Source organism: Eulemur rufifrons, chromosome 9, assembly GCF_041146395.1.
Source record: "Eulemur rufifrons isolate Redbay chromosome 9, OSU_ERuf_1, whole genome shotgun sequence".
Classification (NCBI taxonomy): domain Eukaryota; kingdom Metazoa; phylum Chordata; class Mammalia; order Primates; family Lemuridae; genus Eulemur; species Eulemur rufifrons.
In genome coordinates, this window is record NC_090991.1 from 51,133,515 (window position 1) to 51,155,589 (window position 22,075).

The window sequence follows — 22,075 nt, forward strand, 5'->3', positions numbered from 1 at the left end:
GCTGCCACAGAAGAGCTGTGGCCCAGCCCAGGGAAGCCAAGACCAGAAGTGGCTTTTGAGGAAGACAGTCTGGGTCTGTGTGAGCAGAGAGGCAGGGGAAGGATCATGGGAGAGGTGGTTCACCTTCTTTATTTTATGGGCAGGGAATTTGGGGTTAGTTTCCTTAAGTGATTTGCCTACAGTGCTCGCTCTCGGCAGTCAGGACTCAAACCCAGCTCCTGGGCCTCTTACCAGAGCTTGCACTTCAAAGAAGTATAACTGGGCCCAAGTATAACTGGGCCATTCTCTGTGGGGGCCCAGGGACAGAGATTCCAGAGTCTGGGGTCACTGTACATCCCTCCTCTTCCTTGAGTCAATTGAGTATCCCCTTTGGTGGCAGATTAATATAATTTTGATGATATTAAAAGAATAGTAACACAACAGCACTAAAAGGGAAAAAAGAGGCCCATAATTCCAGGTGACCTTTGTTCATTTAAAAAATAGAAAAGGTAATAGGAGGCAGGGTGTGGTGGCTCATGTCTGTAATCCTAGCTCTTTAGGAGGCTGAGATCAGAGGATCACTTGAAGTCAGGAGTTCAAGACCAGCCTGGGCAGCATAGGAAGACCTGGTCTCTACAAAAAAAAAAAAAAACCAACAGAAAAATCAGCTGGCTTTGGTGGCGCACACCTGTAGTCCTGGCTACTCGGGAAGCTGAGGCAGGAGGATCACTGGAGCCCAGGAGTTTGAGGCCATAGTGAGCTTTGATGACACCACTGCACTCTAGCCCGAGCGAGACGCTGTCTCAAAAAGAAGAGCAATAGGAGCCTATGGTGATAAAAATGAAACATTCTGAAAAGTGTAGAATAAGAGGGAACAAATTCTGCATCTTGCCAGTGTTTTTCCTCAAACATAATGTTTGTTAAAATTTCTGGTGCCTTTCCAGACACTAGGTGCAGTTTTGACTTGTGCCTTGCTGAGTTTTTGCGGTGTGACCTTCGTTTGGGCACTTACACATGCAAAGCCTTGTTTTTACAGATGTTGAGAGGATGAAAAAACATCATGAGCACAGCACCCAGTGAGGGTGAACTCCTTAGCTTCCTCACTACACCTTGTGGACGCACCTAGGCCTTTCGGGAGTGTCTGGTGGTTTGAGGGAATTTGGCTTCTCTGTCTGGAAATCAGCTGAGAGGGCATGATTTTGTGATCTTTTCAAGTCTCTGGAGGTCAGAAGCTTTTCGGTGAGGACGTTCCTCAAGAGTAGGGGCAGAGGTAGAGTCTCTGACTCTCCTAAACTGCCACTGTGTTCCAGTGGCCCTTGGGAGAGCCAGAAGTGAGGGCTGGTCCCCAGACTCCAGCTGGGGTCCCTTCCTGGGGTGGGGGCAGCCGAGAGTGCGGAGTCTGCTCTGCTTCTGCTCTGGCTGGGGTGCGCTTACTGCATCCACTCTCAGCACTCTGGTTGGGGGGCAGGGGGAGGGGAGCACATTCCTGGGCTGCTCTGTTGTCATTAGGGAGATTTTCTGGGAAGTCCATAGTGCTCCCTTTCAACCTCACTTGGGGAGGGGGTGACCTATCCTGCCAGGACTTCCTGGCCCCAGGACCCTCCCTTCAGGAGAGAAAGTGGTGCGTGGAGCCTCTGCCATGACTCTGCGACCCCTGCCTACCCATTGTGCTTCTCCAGCAAGAGCCTCCAAGAGCCATCTGGGGAGGCTTAGTTTCCGGGGGGGGGGGTTATTCAGCTTTCCTGGTCTGTACAGATGAGTCAAAGTAGCTGTTGAGACACCTGAGTTGGAGGCCAGGTTGGAAGCCCAAGAAGCCAATGTGCTCTCTCCTGGGTCGGCTGCTTTGAGCACACTGGCTGCCTGGACTCATTTGTCCTCAGTCCTCAGCTCTGAGAGGCCCTTTTATCTCACTCAGGCCATATCGCTCTCAGGGCTCCTCCTGGGTGGAGGCACGCCAGGTCTGCTTGGTGACATTGTTTTCCTCTGCCGGAGCAGTCTGCAGAGAGAAATGGGTAGGGGCAGGAGATGGGCATTTATTTCCCAGTGGGGTCACCAGCACTGTTTGCCCACCCCAGCCCTGGCTGTCTAGGGTTTCCAAGGAGACCCTCCTTTGCTGTGCTCTGTGGCCATGGGCATTGTCCAGGTCCCTTTGGGGTAGGCTGCCCGCCCCCTGCCTCTCAGAAGAAACTGGTACTTTGACGAGTCACTCACTCTTCCCCTTCCCGGGAACCGGGGTGAATTCTTGAGCTAGGAGAGGCTTCTCTGGGTGTGGGGACAGGGAGACTGCTCTGTACTTGACTCTACCCTTCAGGAATCCGGCAGAGACCAGAGCCTTCTCTCAAGACACCTGACTTAGTGTTCCCAGGGTTTGACAAGAGGGACATGTGGGCACAAGACTATATGACTGTAGTAAATAGCACTAATATTTAATAACATTATTCTGGAATAACTCTTGCTAAAGAGCCGGGTGTCCTAGAGCCTTGGTCTGAGGCAGGACGCACAGGGGTGTCCCCAGCAAGATGCCAGGTTGGGTGATGTCCACATAGCCCTGGCCTTGGGCAGAGACTTGAGAACAGGGTAGGGAAGTTCCCTGGGGACCCTGGGGACCCCACCTCAATGTTCTTTGGGGTCAGTGACTGTTGAAGATTTTGCCTAGTTAATTCCTAGTTAGTCCTAACTGCTTATTCATTCATTCAACAAATATTTATTGGTGGCTCTTGTGTGCCTGGCATGATTTTAGACACTAGATGCAATCCTTAAACAAAGCAAAGTTCTCTGCCATCATGGAACTTTCTTTCTAAAGGGTGGGAATCCTGAGTGACAGAAAGTAAGGATAAGTAACACACGATGTGTTAGAAGGTGATACAAGCCATAGAGTGGGAACTAGAGCACAGACTGGGAACCCCCTTGGTGGAGGGCAGGTTGCAACTTTAAAAGTGGTCGGGGTGGGCCTCCGCGGGGAGGTGACATTTCAGCAAACACTTAAGGGAGATGAGGGAGTTCTTTAAATAAAATTTGAGTGCCTCCAGTGCGTCACTGGGGGTGTAACCAGGGGAAGACTGGCCCGCTCTCTTCCTCCTGGAGCTGACATCTTCTAGAAGTTCCTTAGGATAGCTGTTAAAGATTTGGGGCAGGTAGGAGGCCCTGGAATGGGGCTCAATGGATGAGTTAGGTGGCCTGCCCACCCCCACCCCAGGCAGGTTGCCTGTCTTGTCCCTAGATTGTTTAGCTTTTCCTTGTACTTGGCCAGATCTCATGGGTCACTTCCCTGGAGTCTAGTGTTGGATTGTGGAAGGGGACTGAGGCCCCTAGAATGGGGTACATGGGGGGAGACGTGTGTATTCCTACCCCCCACCGCATCCTCATGGACAGGTTGTGGCTGGGTGGAGGGGGTGGACGCTGACCCCAAGTGGGCCCCTCCAGCCTACTGTCAGCCAGCCTCTCTGTCCTGGGAGAGAGGCCTGAACTGACAGAGGGTTCTGGAGTCAGACAGATTGGAGTCCAAATTGGGATGTGGGTTCTTATTAACTGTTTGTTTGGGCTTGATATTGCTCTCAATCAGTCATTTCATAGATAATTATAAGAATTAGATGATGCATGTAAAGTGCTTAAAGTAACATCTGGCCATAGCTAGCTCTCAGTCCCTTTTATTACCTAGCGACAGCAGTGACAACATTTCTCTGGCCCCCCCACCTACCTAAGTTTGTGTTCTCCTCGGTCCCACTCCATGGAGTTGCTGTTCAGCCAGGTTTGGTTGCTAAGCTGCTGGCCAGGGGCTTACCTGGTGCCTCTGGGAGATTAGATTTCCCAGGGTGACAGGGGCACCAGCAAAGCAGCCACAGGCATCTGAGTTGGCACTGCCAGGCGCCAGCGGGGTCAGCAGCTGCCCCTGTGGCTTCGAGCCCTGCCCCACTGCTGCCGTCGGTAGGAGGTGCAGGGGCGGACTCACATCCGTCAGACGGGGGGCCGCAGCCACACACTAGCCTCACACAGGATGTCGGGGAAGGGAGGGCAGCTTCTTCAGCAGCAGCCAGCTGTGGGCCTCAAGTGAAGGGGACAGGAGAGCCCCTGGAGAGCAGACAGCTAAGATCTGAAGATCTCGGGTGGTGCTGGGTGTGGCCCCCAGGGCACTCTCTTGCCTGGGCTGCGCTCTCTTGCCTGGGCTGCGGAGTCTTGAGTCCTGGGTGTGGCCTCGCCCAGCAGATCAATGGAACTGCCTCTGCTATTGAGGGACCTGCTGTGGGGCTGGCCCTTCCCACACCTCCAGGTCAGAAGGGCCGGCTCACCTTGGCCAAGCCTTGGTCTCATGGGGACAGATTAGCCCAGGCACTCCAAACAGTGCCAGCACGGGGCTGAGGAGCCCCCGAAGTCCCCAGATCCAACACCAGAAAGGATCTAGGGTAGTCAGTGGGGTCGCCACCTGGCTGGGGATCCCCTAGCTGGGAATGCATTCCTTCCTCTCTAGGATACAGTCAGATCTGCCGCTACCAGGGGGCCTGAGACGAGCCCACCCCTACACAGTTATTCCCTCTCTGCCCGCACTGGTCTCTTTATGGAGCTCCTGAGATGGAAGGGGGCCCAGATAGAGGAGGGAAAGGGAGACAGGATGAATTTTCTAGTCTGTCACCAAGCAGTGAGCTCTCCTATTTTTTCCAGATGGTCATCAGGGTGTAGGGACACCTGCCCTAGATGGGGGGATGTTTTGCTGGCTGGTGGCAGTGGTGGGTGACCGGAACAGTGAGAAGGGAAGGAAATTGGCAGACAGCTGCCTGCAGGGAGCTCTCAGGCTAGCTCCGCACACAAAGCATGGACTCGGGTGGCAAGTGGTTGGCAAGTGGATGGAATCGGCCACGGGGCAGCAGGCCTCACGTGGGCCGGCCCTTAGCCCTGGTGTCTGCCCCTGAGCGAACACAGCAGGCAGGGTGGCTCAGAGGCTGGTCTGGCCATGGACAGAGGGACAAAACAGAAATGGAGACCGAGGTTGAGTGACCTTTAGAAATTAGCGGATCACCATCAAATTGGTATTAACTGATCAACACTTGTGTGCACATATGGTAGTAACATTCATCGGGTGTCGGGCAGGTGGCGGGGGGCGGAGGGGATGGGTATATACACACCTAATGGGTGCCGTGCGCACCGTCTGGGGGATGGACATGCTTGAAGCTCTGACTCGGGTGGGGCAAAGGCAATATACGTAACCTAAACATTTGTGCCCCCGTAATATGCCGAACTAAAAAAAATTTTAAAAAAATGCAAGTTAGTGGAGAGGAGACAGTGTTCCTTCTTAGGAAGCCCCCATCTCAGGAGTGGTGCTCTAGCCAGGTGGTGTCCCCAGTGACCCTAGACCCTTCCTGGTGTTGGACTTGGGGACTTTGGGGGCTCCTCAGCCTGTGGGACTCCTGAACTCGTCTCTTCTTCCACGTTCCTCTCGGGAGAAGTGGCACGGAAGTGTGCAGCAGCTGGGAGTTTGCCACACCCTCTCACGGGCCCTCCTGTTGAGTGGGGCCTCAGGACAACCCCACTGGGTCATGGCCTGAGAAACAGCAACGTCCCTTTTACCCTGGGCCCCAGGACCCTGAAGCCCAAGGTCACATACCTGGTTCTGCCACCTGTCTATTTGGTTTTCTGGGACTTTGTACCTATTTGGTGTCCACGGGGGGTACCTCTCCCCATTCAGGTTGACTGCCGGGCACAGGAGGATTCAGGTTTGAGTGAGGCCCACCCCCCCACCTCACCCCTCCTGCACTTCCTCCCTGCTCCCATCTGGTCCTCTTACCTGCCCTGCCTGGGAGGCAGGTGAACAAAAAGAAGAAAAAAGAATCACCACTAATCTTGTAACCCTTCCAGTATATTGTCTATAGATGTAAATAGTTTGAATAGATTCTACCTGACTCTTGGATGCATTTTATGCAGGCTCCCATGTCATGAAATACTCTTTTGCTCTTTCAGTGACTGCAAGCCTTGGGTACCTGGCTGAGCACACTTCTCCGGTTCCCTGTTGTTGGCCACTTAAGTTGCTTCTAATTTTCCCCGATAGCTTAATACACAGCTATCCCATCTGCCGGGGTTTCAGGGATCATTTCAGCATACGATGCGGTCCAGGGTTGAGGGAGGGTTGCAAAAATGGTCAGGATGGGTTCAGATGGGAAAGATGTTTTGGAAGGTGATTTTTGATGTGCTGCTTTCGGGGTAAAAAGGTATTTCATACAGAGAATGGCGGAGACAGAAGTGCAGAGGCCATAGTGAATGTGGCCTGGGCTGGTGGGGAGCAGATGGCAGCACAGGGCCAAGGAGAGGGGGCCCAAGTAGGGGGAGGGGAGGGTATACATCAGCCCCCACTCAGGGCTATCGAGGCAGGGGGGCGGCAAACTGAAGCGCTTTGCTGTGGCCCACAAGGCACACTTTGTCAGCTCTCCCGTGTCCTCTGCACAGGTCTCTGCACTGGGCCCCCCACTTGTTCCCACCCTCCTGGAAGGTGCACGCTTCTTTCATGGTGAGGCTTCACACCTGTTGTTCCTTCTGCCTGACACACTGAGCCCCGAATCTTACCACGGGTGACCACTTCCAGTCATTCGGTCTCGCGTGGAGATCTGAGCCCCCTGTTCGTTCCTTCAGCCGATGACGCGCCAGCACTCGCTACGTGCGCTCGGGATGCCGCAGGGAATAATGGGGTGAGAGTCCCTGAGTAAGAGAGAGCTGCTTCTTGTAGAGGGGGACACAGGTAGTCAACGAGATTAATAAGTGAACTATTCGGTATGTCCAGGTGGCCGGCGCTAGGAGAAAAGCCAGGCAGGGGAGGAGGAGGGAGAACATGGGGGAGGTCACGGCCTCAGGCAGGGTCAGGAGGGGAGGCGTGCGGTATCTGGCGGAAAAGTGTCCCAGGCAGAAGGAACAGTGAATGCCCAGGCCCCGACGAAGCGATGGTCACTACTGGGGCCTTCTGGCCACCAAAGCCTGGTCACACGATCTTAGTGTCGTCCTTTCTTTCCTTGCTAGCCCTGATCTCTGTCAGAGATCATCCCATTTTCTGATTTGCGTCCTGTGAAGCGTCTGTAGCTCCTGGGCTGCTGCCCCCCCACCCTGGGAAAGTGCCTCCTCCCCGCCAAGCGCTGTGCTGGGTGCTCAGCACTGGGTGCCACTCCTGCCCCTCCCAGGGGCCTGTGCGGAGGGAGTGCCACCCCCTTTAGGACAGCCTGGGGGAGCTTGCTCTGGTGGCAGCCCTGGCCGGTTGGCCCCAGCCGGGGGCTCTTTCCCTCACCTCCCCACCTTCCTGCAGGACTGGGCCGGGAGGCAGCGTCTGCTCCGTCTGTTCCGCCTCAGGCAGCTTCGGGCCTGGCTTCCTTCTCAGAGAACCTACTTGTCTGGGGTGGGTGGAGCTGAGGGGCTACCTGGAGCTGAGTCCAACCAGGCCCAGACCTGTCCCCCTACCCCCTTCAAGAAAGGGTAGCACTTTTTTATGCCTTCACCTGGGCAGTGGGGTTGGGTGGAGTGAGGGGCAGATGCTGGCCCCACCCCTCCTTGGTCCCTGCTCCATCACCTGCTCACATGGGGTTCCAGTCCCCTGTGGAATGAGCAGTAGGTCCACTGAGGCCGCCCAGCCAGACCTCACCAGCTCCCCGTAGTCGTAAGCAGGGGCAGCCCGGGCCCCACACCGCTTGGCTGGGTCTGAGCTGGTGGCATGTGGGCAGTGTGTGTCAGCGCATGTCCCTGCCTTTTAACTGCAGGGGTACCATTAGGCACTCTCTGTCCTACAATATCCATCCTTTACTGCCTCTCAAACCCCTTCGATTTGGGAGTTAGCCAGACCTGGGGTCAACTCCGAGTTCTGCCACTTCCTACTTGGTGGCCTAGGAAAGTTGCTTGGCTGCTGTGGTCTTCCTTTCCTCATCTCTCAAGTGGGGATCTTCCACTTCCTTTGAGGGGCTTCCTGGGTGGGAGAGACGGAGTGTGCCACGTCCGTAAACTCACCGCGGAATGCGAAGGAAAGAAGGTGGTCAGCCCCGGACTGCGGCCACCTGGGTGGTGGGATTTAGGGAGGATTTTCTTCTCTGTATTGTTTGTTTGCTTTTCCTACAACAAGCACAGATTCCTTGGTAACAATAGCACAGGAGGGGCCTGGTACAAAGCCTGTGCCCAGCAGGGGCGCCAAGAGGTGTCTGGGGGTGGTGGCTGGTGCTGACTGTCCTTCACCCCCTGGCAAGTGGGGCTGTCTCTCTCCTCCTCACACGCACCCCCTCCCACCCCCAACTCTGCCTCCTCGTTTTTGAGCCTGTGTGGGGTCCTTGGCATGGACGGCCTGTGCTCTCTTGTCCCCCGCTGGGGTCTGCAGGCCCCTGTGCCCTTCCAGGGAGTCACCCCCAGCTTCCTCTCACTTCTGACCCTGTGACCTCATCCAGGGAGAGGGGGTGACCCCCCCCCCAGGAGTCTGGCTGCTGATTTATGAGCTGCCGCCTCCTCCAGGCCTATTGCTCTGCTGGCTCTGGGAGGGAGGGAGGTCGCTGACAGTCTATTTTCACTTCCAATCCCAGAAGCCCCTGGGGTGTTCCCGGAACCCGCTCGGGGCCTTGGATCAAGTGGCCACTGGGAGTTTCCTGGCTACCTGCTCTTGCCAGCGAAGTGGGAGCCCCACCTCTGGCCTGGCTCCCCCAAAATGTGAAGGCACAAACCTGCTGTAGCCACCCCTCACCCTCCCTTTCAGGCTCCCCAGAAGGTGACAGTGCCTTAGGGCTGGTTCCAAGTGCTTGGTTTGGAAATAAGGGACCCTGCAGGTTCTTTCACTCTCAGTGGCTGTGTCTCTGCCTCTTTTACAAGAAGGCAGAGGGGTGGCCCCGCCCCCACGGCAAGCCCGGGTTGCTCTGCCAGAAGACTCCCTAACTCTCTGGTGCACTTTAGACCTCACGGGGGCCTTTCATATGCAAAGTCCTGGCTTGACAGTTGGCTGTTGCCACCTCCTAAGAAGACACAACCTTCTGGGCATCCTTCAGATCTCAGCTGAGATACCACCTTCTCCCATAGCACCTGCTCCCCCAACTTGGGGCAGGTGTCCCCTCTCCCTGCCCCAGAGTAAGCACCTCCAGGGTGGGGACCTGTTGCTTCCTTCCCTTTACAATCTAGCTGGGAATGAATGCAGCCATTCCAGGGTGGGCCTGAGGCCACCAAGGATTGGCCTTGGTGTCCTGTGGTCAGCAGGAGGCCGAGCTAACTGGGAGCCAGAAGCTGAAGCACAGAAGATCTTTCCCCCGAGATAACCTGGAAATGGTTTCCCCGGGCTGGGAATGCATGGGGGTGGGGGGAGAGTTGCGCCTCGAGCTGGTTTCTTTGTTGGGAGCAGATTTCTTCTCCCGATTATAACCCCTTTGGGTCCGTGGCCAAGGGAGCCTTTCTGAGTGTCCCCATCAGAGTCCAGGGGGGCTGGGACAGCCAGAGATGGGTGGGGCTCAGCGGGGAATCCTGGGGCTGTGACTACTGTGGAGACCCCAGGTGCCCCTTGCTGAGGGTCCTGTGCCCCACACGCACCCAAGTGCCTCAGGGCAGAGGCCTCACTGGGAGTCCCTGGACAGCCAGCCTGCTCTGAAGTGACAAGGAAGAATCTGCCCTGTGCTCTGGCCTGGAATTGCCCCAGGCCGCCTCCTGCCTTCACCTGGGCTCCAATCTGGCCCTTGTATTTCCACCTTCCTCCCGGCTTCTGAGAGAGAGGCTTAGGAAGTTTCCCTTTCTGTTTAACCCGGAGTTTTTACTTTTACGGAGTTTTATGGTTTTTCAGAAAACAGGTTAACAATTAAGCTAATTAACCTGGGGGCCTGCCGCCTCTCCTTGTTCCTATAAAGCCCAGCTGAATGGCTTCCTCCCCCAGCTTCAGGTGCGAGGTCTGTCCCTAGCGTGGGGAAGCTGAGGATGTATGGGGCGATCATTGTGACGCTGGCCTGGCCCAGGGTGGCCGCCGGCTGGGCTTGGGGAGAGAGGCCCCAGACTGCCTGGGCCCAGCCTGACTGATAACTGGGTGCTGCCAGGCAGGCTCTGGGGCAGGGGCCACGTGTTTGCCGGCACCCTGGCGCTCAACACCCCCCACCCCCTCACCCCCATTTCTCTAGGTCCGCGGTGGGGGCTACAAACTAAGCAAGATGAGGCGGTTCCTGAGACCAGGGCATGACCCTGCGAGGGAGAGACTCAAGCGGGACCTGTTCCAGTTTAACAAGGTAAGTAAGGGACAGCAGGAGGGATGGCCCCAGGAGTTGGGGCCAGGCAGGGCCAGGCAGCACAGGCCAGGGCTGGGGAGTGGCAGGTTTCCCTCGCCTTGGTCAAGGCACAATACTTACTTGGCACTGCCTGAAATGCCTCCTGGGACTCTGACTTGGGAAATGGGGTCTGGTTAAAGGGCTTTTCTGGGAAAGGTAGTAGGATGCTCGCAAGCTGGGACTCCTTGTCCCAAGTCTCTCACTGGCCGTGTGACCTCTGCAAGTCACTCCACCTCATCAAGCCTGCTTCCCCACCTGGAGAATGGGGACGAATGATCTGCCCTGCCTGCCTGCCTCATGACAGGGTTGTCAAGGACGCTTAGGGACGTGTAAGATGAAAGGACCTTGAATTCTGCAAGGTATAATAATGTTCCAAGTCCCTTGGGGCCCTGAATCCCAGGCCATGGCTGTCCCTCCCTTCTCAAATTGCCCCCAGAGGAAAACTCAGCTTCCCTGCGGGCCGAACGCGTGATTCCTTCTGGCAGGCTCCAGGCCTGGATGAGTGGGAAGAGGCGCCCAGGAGAATGAGCCAGAGTTGGCACTTGCCCAATCCCAACCCTGCTCCTAAGGCCCCAGAAGCCCCACAGGGCTTCCCTAGGGGGCTAGCGCCAGAGAAGGTCAGTGCAGGCCTGTAAACAGCAGGTGCTTAGCGTGGCTCATTAGCTCCTTGGCCACCTAGCAATCTGGAGCCTTTCGAGGGTAATTAGCCTTCTCACCTGTGCTTTGATCTCTGCCAGGAAGGGAGATCCCAGAATGCTCCTCCCCTGGGGGTCCAGCACCCCTCAAGTGGAAATCTGATTTACACTGGGGGTGTTGGTTGGGGCTTCCCTGTCCCCAAAAGAAACCAGTGGATGTTAGACCAGTTTGGAAAAGGGATGTCTCCTTGCAGAAAATGGGGAATTCTCTTTAGTTGTCCTTTTGTTGATAGTGATTTGATAAGTGCAGAAGTCAACTGGCCCAGGTTCGAATCCAGCTTTGTCTCATAGAACGGGGTGACCACGTGCCCATCACCCGTGCCAGAGGCTTGTTAGGGGCTACATGGAATTAGATAATTTAAGTGCTGGGCACCATGGTCCGGGAATATTAGCTGCTGTTTGGGGGTGCAGGGCACCTTCCAGATCTCCATGTTGGGAGAGGTGGATGAGGGGTCCCAACACACCCTGCCCTTTTCCTCCGGATTTGACCTGTGGGAGGTGTCGCTGCTGGACCTTTGCCGTGAGGCCTCTTGCCTCTAGAATTGGGGCTTTCCTAAGTGAGCACTCCTCCTGCTGGCTTGCTTTTGGGCCTTGAGAAATGGGGGTGCAGTGTTGGGAATAGGGGATCTGGGACACCTGGGCCTGCTACCCTTGCTCCAGAGCAGCCCGTGGGTGCTGGGTGTGTGTCTCAAAACTTCAGGGTCCACTGGAGGCCTGGGTGACCCCCAACTGCCTCCAGTCTCTCACTCTCAAAAGGTGGCAGGTGGCAGAAACCGGACAGACAGGCTCAGCAGAGGATGAACCCCCACCCCGAGTTCTGTCTGCAGCTGGGTGAGGCCAGGGTGGGGCTGGGGCAGAGGAATCATCTCTCTCCATTCCCTTCTCCCTCGTGGTGGTCCCCAAATTTGGCTGTCCCAGGCCTAGCTAGGGGTGTGAGAGGGAAGCTCCTGGAATTCCTCCCTCTGCTCTGCCTTCCTCCTTCCATTCATATGCAAGAAACATGCTTAGAGCACCTACTGTATACATAGCCCCAGGCTTGGGGCTGGGAGAGTCTCAGCTGATAAGGCCTTTGCCTTCCACTTTTACAGTCTGGCTGGGATGGGACTGATGGCCTGAAATTCTAAGTCTTGGGAGTAGAGAGATGGAAGGGGACAGTGGGGGGAGGGGATTAGGGAGTCACAAATAGTCTCCTCCAGGCTCTGGGAGTAGAGTGGAGCCGGAGGGGTGGGATTGGAGGATGAGGCTGGATCCTGGAGGGTTGGCACCTGGGGCTGTGGACCTGAAGCTGGGGGTGGCCCTGCTGGGTTGTGAGCAGGAGAGGAGTGGTCCCCTTTACAATTTAGGGAAGATAAAGCTGGGATGTTTTTACTTACTGAACGAAGCAGGTGAGCTCAGAGCAGTCAGGGGACACTGCAGTGACCAGCTGGAGCCCAGAGTGAAGGAGCCAGAGCCCAGCCAGTGGGGTGGGGGCAGGGCGTGAACGCAGCAGGGTTTCTCAGCCTTGGTGCTGAGACCTGGTGAGAGATTCAGCCTGGCAGTAAAGAGAGCGGGACAGGGGAGGGAGGTGGGTGTCCAGGATGACCGGTGGGGTCTCTGTCCTGCCAGGCACCCGGAGGGGGAGCCCAGGCCAGGAGGGGGGAGGAGCAAGTTTGAGGGAAGGTGATACATTTTGATTGTTTTGGTTTGGACAGAACAGCAACAACCATCCCTGTTTGTGCGTGACCTCGGGCAGGTCGCTTGTCTCTAAAATGGAGATGAAAATCAACGCTACCCCATAGAGTTGGTGTGAGGACTAAGTGAGTTGTGTGTGGGCTGCTGGTTTAGGTGAGGGTCAGGCCCCTGGAGAGTGTTCACACTGGTGACTCTTCTAATTGTCCTCGAAGGCCAGTCTGCAGGCACTGTGCTGGGACAGTGGTGCTGTCACAGGCACTGGCTTCTAAACCAGTTCTGGGCCCCTCTCTCCAGCCCCTTCCGGCCAAACTCCTTTACACCCACGCGAAGGAGGTTCTTCAAAGGGAGCAGGGACATCGCCCCAGGAGCCTTGCGAGTCTCATGTCCAGTGTCCTTGGCTGTGGAACCAGGAAAGGTTCTGTGCTTGTGAACAGATTCTCTGACGCTGCCGGGGGCTGAGAGGCAGCTCCAGTTTGCCGAGGGCAGTGTGCCAGGCCTCCGAGGGGCCGGGCAGGGCAGTCGTTGGAAGGCCTGGGTCTAGGCGCTGGCTCTGCTGCCTCCTCTCTGTGTGACCATGACACGTTACTCAGCCTCTCTGCTCCTCAATTTCCTCATCTGTAAAATGGGCTTTGTAGGGGAGCAAAAATGGCCTCCCTCCAGCCTTTTAGGTTCCTTGGCTGGGCTATGAATTAAATCGATATAAGACAAGTTAGCAGGAGAAAAACCATATTTCATGACATACGAACACATGGGAGTTCCACAAAGTATGAGACTCCAAGGGTCAGATGATCGAAGCTTATACAGCAGCCCCCCTCACCCCAGTTTCACTTTTCGAGGGTTCAGTTACCCGAGATCCGAAAGTAGGTGAGTCCAGTACAGGTTGAACATCCCTTCTCTGAAGTGCTCGGGACCAGAAGTGTTTCAGATTTCAAATTTTTTTTTTTTAAACTTTGGACCACATGCATTATACTTACCGGTTCACTATCTTTAATCCAAAATGCGCCACTGAGTGTTTCCTTTGAGTGTCACGTCTGTGCTCCAAAACTTTCGGATTTGAGCATTTCAGGTTTTGGATTTTCAGATTAGGGATGCTCAACCTGTACAACAAGATATTCTGAGAGAGTGATTACATTCACATAACTTTTATTAGAGTATAATTGTTCTATTTTATTACTGTCAGCCTCATGCTGTGCCTAATTTATGAATTAGACTTTATGGTAGGTAGGTGTGTATGGGAAAAACCATAGTCTGTATAGGGTCCTGTCTGATCCACAGTTTCAGGCATCTACTGGAGGTCTTGGGGACTACTGTGTAGTGTGCTGAGCTGCAGATGAGAATAGGGCCTGGGGGGACAGCGACTGGGCCATGCGATGGTGAGAGGAGAAGTGTATGCTGAATACAGGTTGTCCTGTTATGCAGACACCACCTGTCAGGTAACAAAGTTGGCTTGGAGCAGCTCTCTTCCTTAATCTGACATCTGAAATGCTCCAAAACCCAGCACTTTTTTTGAGTGCCAACGTGATACTCAAAGGGAATGCTCATTGGAGCATTTTGGATTTAAGATGCTCACCTGTACGTATAATGTGAATATTCCAAAAGGCAGTAAATTCTGAAATCCAAAACACTTCTGGCCCCAAGCACATTGGATGAGGGATGCTCAACCTGTGTTTTACTAAAGTAGATTTCCTTTATAGATGTAAACTTAGTTTACAAAAAGAGTAGCTTTTCAGAGCTACGCCTGTGTCTGCACTTTCTCAGAACAACCAGCTCAAAATATGCCAAAGAAGTATATTTTGGGGTGGCGTGTGATGTGGTCTCGTACAGTCATATTTTGGGGTGGTGTGTCCTGAGCCCCAACATCATAGCAGCCCGTCCGTCCAGGCTGACGTGCTAAGGAAGTTTAATTACTTCAGATGCCGCCAGGCCCAGGCTGGCACCAAACCAGGGCCTGCCTTGTCATCACCCCATCCTCACAGGGCCTTAGTGAGCGCTCCCATTCTGCAGGAGAGGAAACTGAGGCCTCAGGGCCTTGCACAGCCTGAGCGTATCCTGGAGGGCACTGGCTGGGGATGAGGACATCCCAGTTCCATCTGCCAACTGGCTGTGTGGCCCTAGGGTGGTGGCTTCACCTCTCTGAGCCTCAATATCGTCACCCATGAAGTAGCTGTTATGTGTGGTGGCTCCTCAAGCCTGCTGGGGAGGACCTGGGGAGACAAGTCAGCCGACAGTGCGAGGACAAGGCCACCAAGGACCAAGTGAGGAGACCATGAGACCTCAGTAGGGAAGAAGTAACTGAGGAGGAAAACGTAACCTTCTAAAACCCCTTCCCTGCCAGCTGTGGGCAGCCTGTTCACTGCCCCAGTGAAACCCAAGCATGTCCACGCAGCCACGCCCATAAGGTGGACAGGCCTGCCTGGGCCCCTCCTGTCCGTGCCCACCCCCCCCCCCAGCCCTGTGTGTTCCGACTGGCTGCCCCTGCGGAGAGCCAGGTTGTTTTGTCTTGGCTTTTGCATGGCAGGGCCCCAGTGTCGGGTGACAGCCACACAGGGAGGGCTAGGTTGCTGCCACCGCGAGGAATCTGAGCTGGCCACACCCAGTATCGGGCAGAGCCGCCCAGCCGCCCAGTGAGGCGGGCGTGCCCCCTGTGGCCCTGGGCGGCCTCCAGGGGCTGTGGTCCCTGCCATTCCCTCCTCTCCACCCCTTGACAAGTACCGCAGGTCGTTGCTCTCGGATGGGGTCTTCCCTGGCTTAGGGCAGGCCCAAGGGCCCCCACTGCCTCTGACATGCAACCTTTGCTACTCCCATCCGTTCTGGGACCTGGAGAGGCGTCCTGGAGCCAGAGTGAGACAGATGAGCTTTCTCTCCCTCTCCAGGCTAATGTTGCAGTTTGGCGGCTCCTACCAATCTTTGCTTTCCTTTCCCAGCTCTGTCAAAAGAGTTCATTGTTCTTTCCTCCCTTGGCAGAGGTCACCTGGGCCAGGTTGCAAGATGGGGGCGGGGCTAGGTGGGCTGGGTGCTGAGCTTAAGAGGCCCCAGTGGCTGCCAGGCTTTGGTCAACCTCCTTGCTTGAACCCCGGCTGGGAACAGCTGGGCCTTAGAATGGCTGGGAGGGCTGGTCTTGGAATTCTGTGCCCGGCGAGGGGCTGTGCCTGCTGCCCCAGGCCGGGCCCCCGCCCCACCCTCTGTCCTAAGTGGAGGGATGATTGCGGGTTGCTGCGAGCCTTTGCAGTAGGGCAGCCCTGGGGCTGAGCCCACCACCCTGTGCCCAGGTGGGTGCCTCCTTTAAGGGAGGCCATATACACTCACTCTTCCAGGACCTGGAACCATTCCTAACCCTAAACAAGGGGGTGTCGCCACCCCTGTGGACCTTGGACACAAGTGGGGCAACGAAGTCTTAAAAGGCTGCTAGGAGTTGGGGGAAGGACAAGAGTATGGGAAGGGCACTGAAGTGGGGGCGACTGGGCACAGCCAGAGATGCCTTGCGGAGCCTTCACTCTTTCCCTGCCCCGGTCTCCCAGGACGCCGGGCCCTGGGTGTCTAGCTCTCCCTGTCCCTTCGAGCAGCTGCTCCTGTCCTCCCCCAAAGTCCAAATCCCTCCCTTCCCTGTTCCCAGCAAGGTCCCTCGGGCCTCTCATATCTGACCTGGGGCCCCCACGCCTCCCTGTCCAGCCCTGGTCCCTGTCCTCATGGAATCACCCACTCAGGGCTTTGTGGGTTTTGCATGTTCAGCGGTGCCTGGGGAATGCGGGAATCACACTATTTACATTTGAACCCACTCTCTTGGGCCCTGTCCAGGCAGAGTCATTGTGAAAGGCACTGCCCTTATTATTTTGTCCTGGAGGCACTTGGTTCTCCAGAGCTGTCCACCTGGAGAAGATGCCCGTGGGATACCGCGGAAGGCGGGGAAGCTCAGAAGGAAGCGGGGCGTCGTGGGGCGTCGTGGGGCAAGGCCGGTGTGTGCTGCAGGGCGGCTGAGCCTGCCCCACACGTCAGGCGGCCACCTGGATGTGTCACGTTCGATCCCAGGACAGCCCCGCTCATGTAGTCAGTCGTACCATCCCGTGAGTCAGGTGGAAATGAGGCTCAGAGAGGCAGAGCCCAAGACCCCAAGACCAGACTCCTTGTCAGTGGCAGAAGGGGATTAGACCCACTTAGACCCACTTAGTGGGTCTGACTCAGTCCCTTTCTAAACCGGCCTTTGGAAAAGAAGGTTGGGATTGGGGGGGGGGGGTGGCCACAGTGTCTCCAAAACCCTGAAGGACATGAGGAGTGAGTGTGAGTGATTGAAGGATGGGACCGACCTGTCTGTCCTCCTCTGGGTTAAAGAGAAGCGGCGGACCCGCAGGGGAGCTGCCCAGGCCGATGAGGATATCACAGGGGCCATGTATGCAATTTTAAATTTTCTAAAAGCTACATTGTAAAATTCTTTAAATGAGGGAAGATTAATTTTAGTAATGTATTCTCTTCAATATATCCAAAATAATTATTGTTTTGACACATAGATGATATAAATTACTAATGAGATTTTTTACAGTTTGTTTCTTTGGACACTGAGTCTTTGAAATGGAGTCTATTTTACACCCACCGCATATCTCAATTCAGACGCTAAATCTGCTTTGAAAACACTTGATCTGTAGGGTTTGTAAGATTCACAGCTGAAAAGGAGATTTGAAGCTTGGTCTGCCTGAGTCCAGCCCCTGTTTTATGGGAACCCAAGTTCATCCAAACATACCTGAAAGTTTTCTAATAACTGAATCGAATATCTATTGTTTAAGTTAATTGAAATTAAATGAAATTTAAAAGTCAGCTCCTTGGTGGCGCTAGCCGTGCTGCAAGTGCTCAAGCCACATGTGGCTGGTGGCTCTACCGGCCACATTTCCGTGGGAGTCCAAATTCCAGAGGCTTTGCCCTGAGCTGCTGATGGTGGTGATGGGAAAATGCTGCTGTCTCAGGAACCTTCTCTCAGGCTCTGGCCACTGACTTCCTGAGGCTCCCAAGACACAGCAGGGCCCCTGGGGGAGCCTGTCCCTATCCCTGCCCTGCTCCTTTCCTGGGAAATGTTTACATTCCAGACACTCAGCTCTCTACCCGGCTTGTCCAGGCTCTGCATTTTTCACATAGCTGAGCAGGGACCTGGGCTGGCCCGGTGGCTCCTACTGGGTCCTTTCTGCCTTCCTGGCTGTCCCATCAGGTGTGGCCATTTGCAGGGCAGGCTGTGTTCCTGGCAAAGAGCCAGGCTTGAGCCCCTCCACCCCCCATTCAGCCCTGGGAATCCCCCAAATAGGCACTCATTGGCGCGTTCCTCCCCGGCCCAACCCCAAAAGGACTGGACTGGAGGGGAGGCGGGCAGCCATTGAGTTTGCTAAGCCATCATGTCAGCTGTCACCAGCTGTCACTTATCTCTCTCTGCTGCTGTGAGGCCTGACAGGGCTTGGAAGTGGAAGGTGAGCCCTAGGCCTAATGAGGGTGTCTCACTGATGTCACCTGTTTCTACCGGCAGCGTCTCTATGGTTAACAAAGTCTTGAAAGCAGCTAGTTGGCGTCGCCCTGCCGGGTTCTCACCCAGCTCTGCAGGGTCGGTATCCCCTGGGGTGGCAGGTGGGGGTAGCTGATTAAGAAACAGAACCAGACGGTTTGTCATTCGAAATCTGCAGTGTTTATGTTCCTACCTTTCCGACCGGCAGCTCCATCCCTGAGCCTGCTGCCTCAGGGAGGTACTCCAGAGCTGCAGGCAGAGATGGGGGCGGAGAATGGTCCTCGATGCAATTGGCGATTGTGAAATCTTTAGAAAGGAAGTAGATGTTCAGCAAGAGAGGCCTGGTGAGTTAGGGCATCGCCGTGTAGGGAATACTCTTCAGCTGTTTGAAAGTCGTTTTAGAGCTTTAACCACCTGGGCTGGCTTTAAGTAGAGGCACAGGCTACCGAGCGTTACCTGCACAGGAGCAGGGCACGATTTTACGTACAGACAGACGTGCAAACGCTCACAGCACAGAAACGGCTCGCCGGACTTACACCGTGATGTTAGCAAGCGTTACTTCTGGTCGTGGGAGTCTGGGTAATTTTTTTCTATTTGAAACTCCTTTATACATTCCAAGTTTCCTACAGTGTGTGTGTATTACTTCTGTAATAAGCAGTGGACAAAATCATGTATCTGTGGTAACACTCCAGAAACTCCCTCCCGGGAATATGGTTGAGGAGAACTTGGTGACGATGAGGGCATGTGAGACAGCTGACTGGGGGCTGAAGGGACCTGGGACAGCCCAGAGCTGCGGGGCAGCCAGGCTTCTTTCCCGAGGGACCGGTGTCTCCACTGTGCCAACCCCCCACCCACGTCTCCCCACCCCGCGCCCAACTGCAGGAGAGCTGGGTCAGTCACCCAGGGTCCGGGTGTCGGAGGCACCGAGGCAGAGTTCCTGGAGAGCACCAAGTGTCTGGCGTGGTGTCGGGTAGAATGAGCTGTCAGGCATCGCCACTCGGCCAAGGACAGGGTCGGAAATGGACTGGGGGTGGGGCCCGGACAGGTCTGGGTTTGGCTCCAACATTCAGGTGTCTGGGAGGAGCCTGAATCCCTTGCTGCCTGCCGGGGTGGCTCTGTGCTGCCAGCCATGGCAAGGCGGAGGGGACACATCCTCAGGTGGGTGTCGTGTGCCTGTCATTGCAGACGGTGGAGCACGGCTTCCCGCACCAGCCCAGCGCCCTCGGCTACAGCGCCCGCCTGCGCATCCTGGCCATCGGCACCCGCTCCGGAGCCGTCAAGCTGTATCCTTCCGTTCCCACCGGGCGGGCCCTGGAGGGGCACGGGGGCCTTGATCCCAAAGCACATCTTTTTCCTCCTTGCCCATGGGCTGTTGGGATAAGATCAGGACTTTCCTGATTTCAGCTTTGAAACTGATTTTCTTCCGAAGAGCGGCAGGATAGAGTTGTTGGTGGGAGGTCAGAACCGGGCCTGGCCAGCTGCTTATATGCCTTGCTATAAAGCTGTACCCAAGGAGGTACAGCTTTATTTTGTCTCCTGTGTCCTTTCAGGGACATTCAAGCCATCTCCTCTCTTTGGGGTTCCCTTTCTCACCTATTGTTGGAGATCTCACAAATCTGAACAGGGAAGGGGTAGGGCAGTGGGGGGACCCTGCTGGCGGGGTGATGTGCCCTGAGAGAGAGGCTTGGCCCCAGTGTCTTTTCCTTCTGCCCTGGCAGGGTGTGGCATTTCAGACCTGTTTGGCAGGGGCTACACTGGGGGCTAGGGGTCCCAGAGAGGAGGACCTGCGGCCTGTGTCTCAGCCAGTGCTCACAGAGCGGCTGGCAGCGGCCAGTAGCCTAGAGCATGCTCTCTTGCCCCCCTACCCGGGCTGCTACATGGTGGGGGGCTCTTGGGCATCTCCCCCAAAGTAGATGGGGCACATCCCCCTTTCTGTGCCCTGCCTCCTTCAGCTACAGGTGACCCCTCTTGTCCTCGGGGATGTTTCACACATCCTCTTGGGAGTCAACCCCGAATGCGGTGAGTGGAGGCAGGTGACAGGCCAAGGACATTTTATTTTTTTATTTATTTATTTTTTTTTGAGACAGAGTCTCACTCTGTTGCCCAGGCTAGAGTGAGTGCCGTGGCGTCAGCCTAGCTCACAGCAACCTCAAACTCCTGGGCTCAAGGGATCCTCCTGTCTCAGCCTCCCGAGTAGCTGGGACTACAGGCATGTGCCACCATGCCCGGCTAATTTTTTTCTATATATATTTTTAGCTGTCTATATAATTTCTTTCTATTTTTAGTAGAGATGGGGTCTCGCTCTTGCTCAGGCTGGTCTCGAACTCCTGAGCTCAAACGATCCACCCACCTCGGCCTCCCAGAGTGCTTATTTTTAATCTTTTTCCTCGATAAGAGTCAGAAGTAGACTGGCCCCAGGGCTCTGGCCCCAGGGGTGGCCTTGGGCGGGAGAGCAGCACTCGGGCAGCGGCCCTCCAGATCCCACCAGACCCTGCAGAGAGCAGAGCATGCTGCTGCTTGGCCGGGACACTCCTTCCCTGGCCTGAGGCTGGACGTCGTCCAGTCCGGTCGTCCTTTATCCGAAGCATCGGGTCTGGCCTGACTCGGGCTCCGGGTGGTTTCAGAGGCAAGCCTGCAGGGCTGCAAGTCTCGGACACCCTCCCCAAGGGCCGGGGGCTAGGGAGATGGGAGATGGGAGGCCACCTGAGGTAGCTCGGCTGGCACCTCCTCCAGCATAGCCCTCACCCCTTCCTGTTCCTCTCTGCCAGGGTGGGCGGGGGTGCGCAGGGTGGCCGGGCTGGTGTACACACAGCGGGGCAGGGCCGTGCTGCCGGCTCTGCCTGCCCTTAGCTGGTTAATCATTGCCAGGTCGCCCTCAGATCCTGGTTACCGATCCCTGTGCCAAGGCTGCTGGGGGTGGGCCCACAGGGGTGCCCTGTGTTTTCTCACAGGTGCCACCAAGCGATAGCCGATGGGTCTGTCGCAGCTCAGGCTGGGGGTGGGGCTGAGGCAGCCTAACAGGTGCCAAGATAGGGCTTCACCCTTTAAGGAGTTACCCCCACCTGCCTGGCTGGGAAAATTGCCCTGGGGGTCAGGTCACTGGCCAAGTGCCCTGGGCCAGAGACACTGCTGTCTCCTCCCCTCCCCAGGTCCCTGGACACGGGTCCTGCTCTGGGGGAAGGGCAGCCCCCTCTGTGCTTGTGTTTCTTGCCACATCGGCCCAGAGGGCCTGGCACTCAGGGTGGGGGCAGGGTGGTGTCCTGCCTCCAGAGCTTTTCCTGAGCCTGCTCCTAGCTATGGAGCCCCGGGGGTGGAGTTCATGGGACTACACCAGGAGAACAACGCCGTGATGCAGATCCACTTCCTGCCTGGCCAGGTGAGGGGCTCGGCGAGGACGCCAGGAGGGACAGGGAGCCGCCTCCGGGCCCTCTTACCCTCACTTCCTCCAGCAGGGGGTGCTATGGAGAGGCTGGCATTTGGGGCCCTGGGCTTGGCGTTAATGGAATGCCTGGACCACCTCCCTTCGCCCGGCTGGAGGCTCATGGGCCACCCCGAGAGCAGCCAGGGGTCTTTTGGTCCTGAGCTCTTTGAAACAACCCGCTGGGCCTCCCAGCGTGAAGGCCTCATGAATGCTGGCCCTCCCTGGTTAATGAAACAGCACACCCCTGTGCCCCGTCCCTCCCTAGTGCCAGCTGGTCACCCTGCTGGACGACAACAGCCTGCACCTGTGGAGTCTGAAGGTCAGGGGTGGGGTGTCAGAGCTGCAGGAAGATGAGAGCTTCACCCTGCGTGGTCCCCCAGGGTAAGGACTTTGTCCCCTTCCTCTCCCAGCCTGACCCTTGCCCCCAAGCCAGGTGAGCTCACCCTTTGAGGAGAGCCGGTGCCCCTGCACTCAGGTCTCTGTGGAGGGGGCGGGGCTGCGACCTGCCTCCTCCATCCTCACTCCATGTCATGCTGGGGGATCCCACGTATTCTTCCTGCCTCCTAGCCCAGCCTCCCTGCCAACTGTCTCCTTCCTT

The 22,075-nt window shown here is 56.1% G+C and overlaps 1 protein-coding gene across 3 annotated transcripts in view; it reads left to right on the forward strand.

Annotated features, from left to right (window-relative positions):
• Positions 1-22,075, forward strand: part of LLGL2 (LLGL scribble cell polarity complex component 2) — a 36,547-nt gene that overhangs the window by 1,110 nt on the left and 13,362 nt on the right. For all 3 annotated transcript variants that reach the window (XM_069482847.1, XM_069482849.1, XM_069482848.1), the window contains exons 2-5: positions 10,071-10,175; positions 19,242-19,339; positions 21,351-21,432; positions 21,743-21,858. In XM_069482847.1, the coding sequence (XP_069338948.1) occupies positions 10,101-10,175; positions 19,242-19,339; positions 21,351-21,432; positions 21,743-21,858 (371 nt within the window). In that variant the 5' untranslated portion in view covers positions 10,071-10,100. The remainder of the gene's footprint in view (positions 1-10,070; positions 10,176-19,241; positions 19,340-21,350; positions 21,433-21,742; positions 21,859-22,075) is intronic.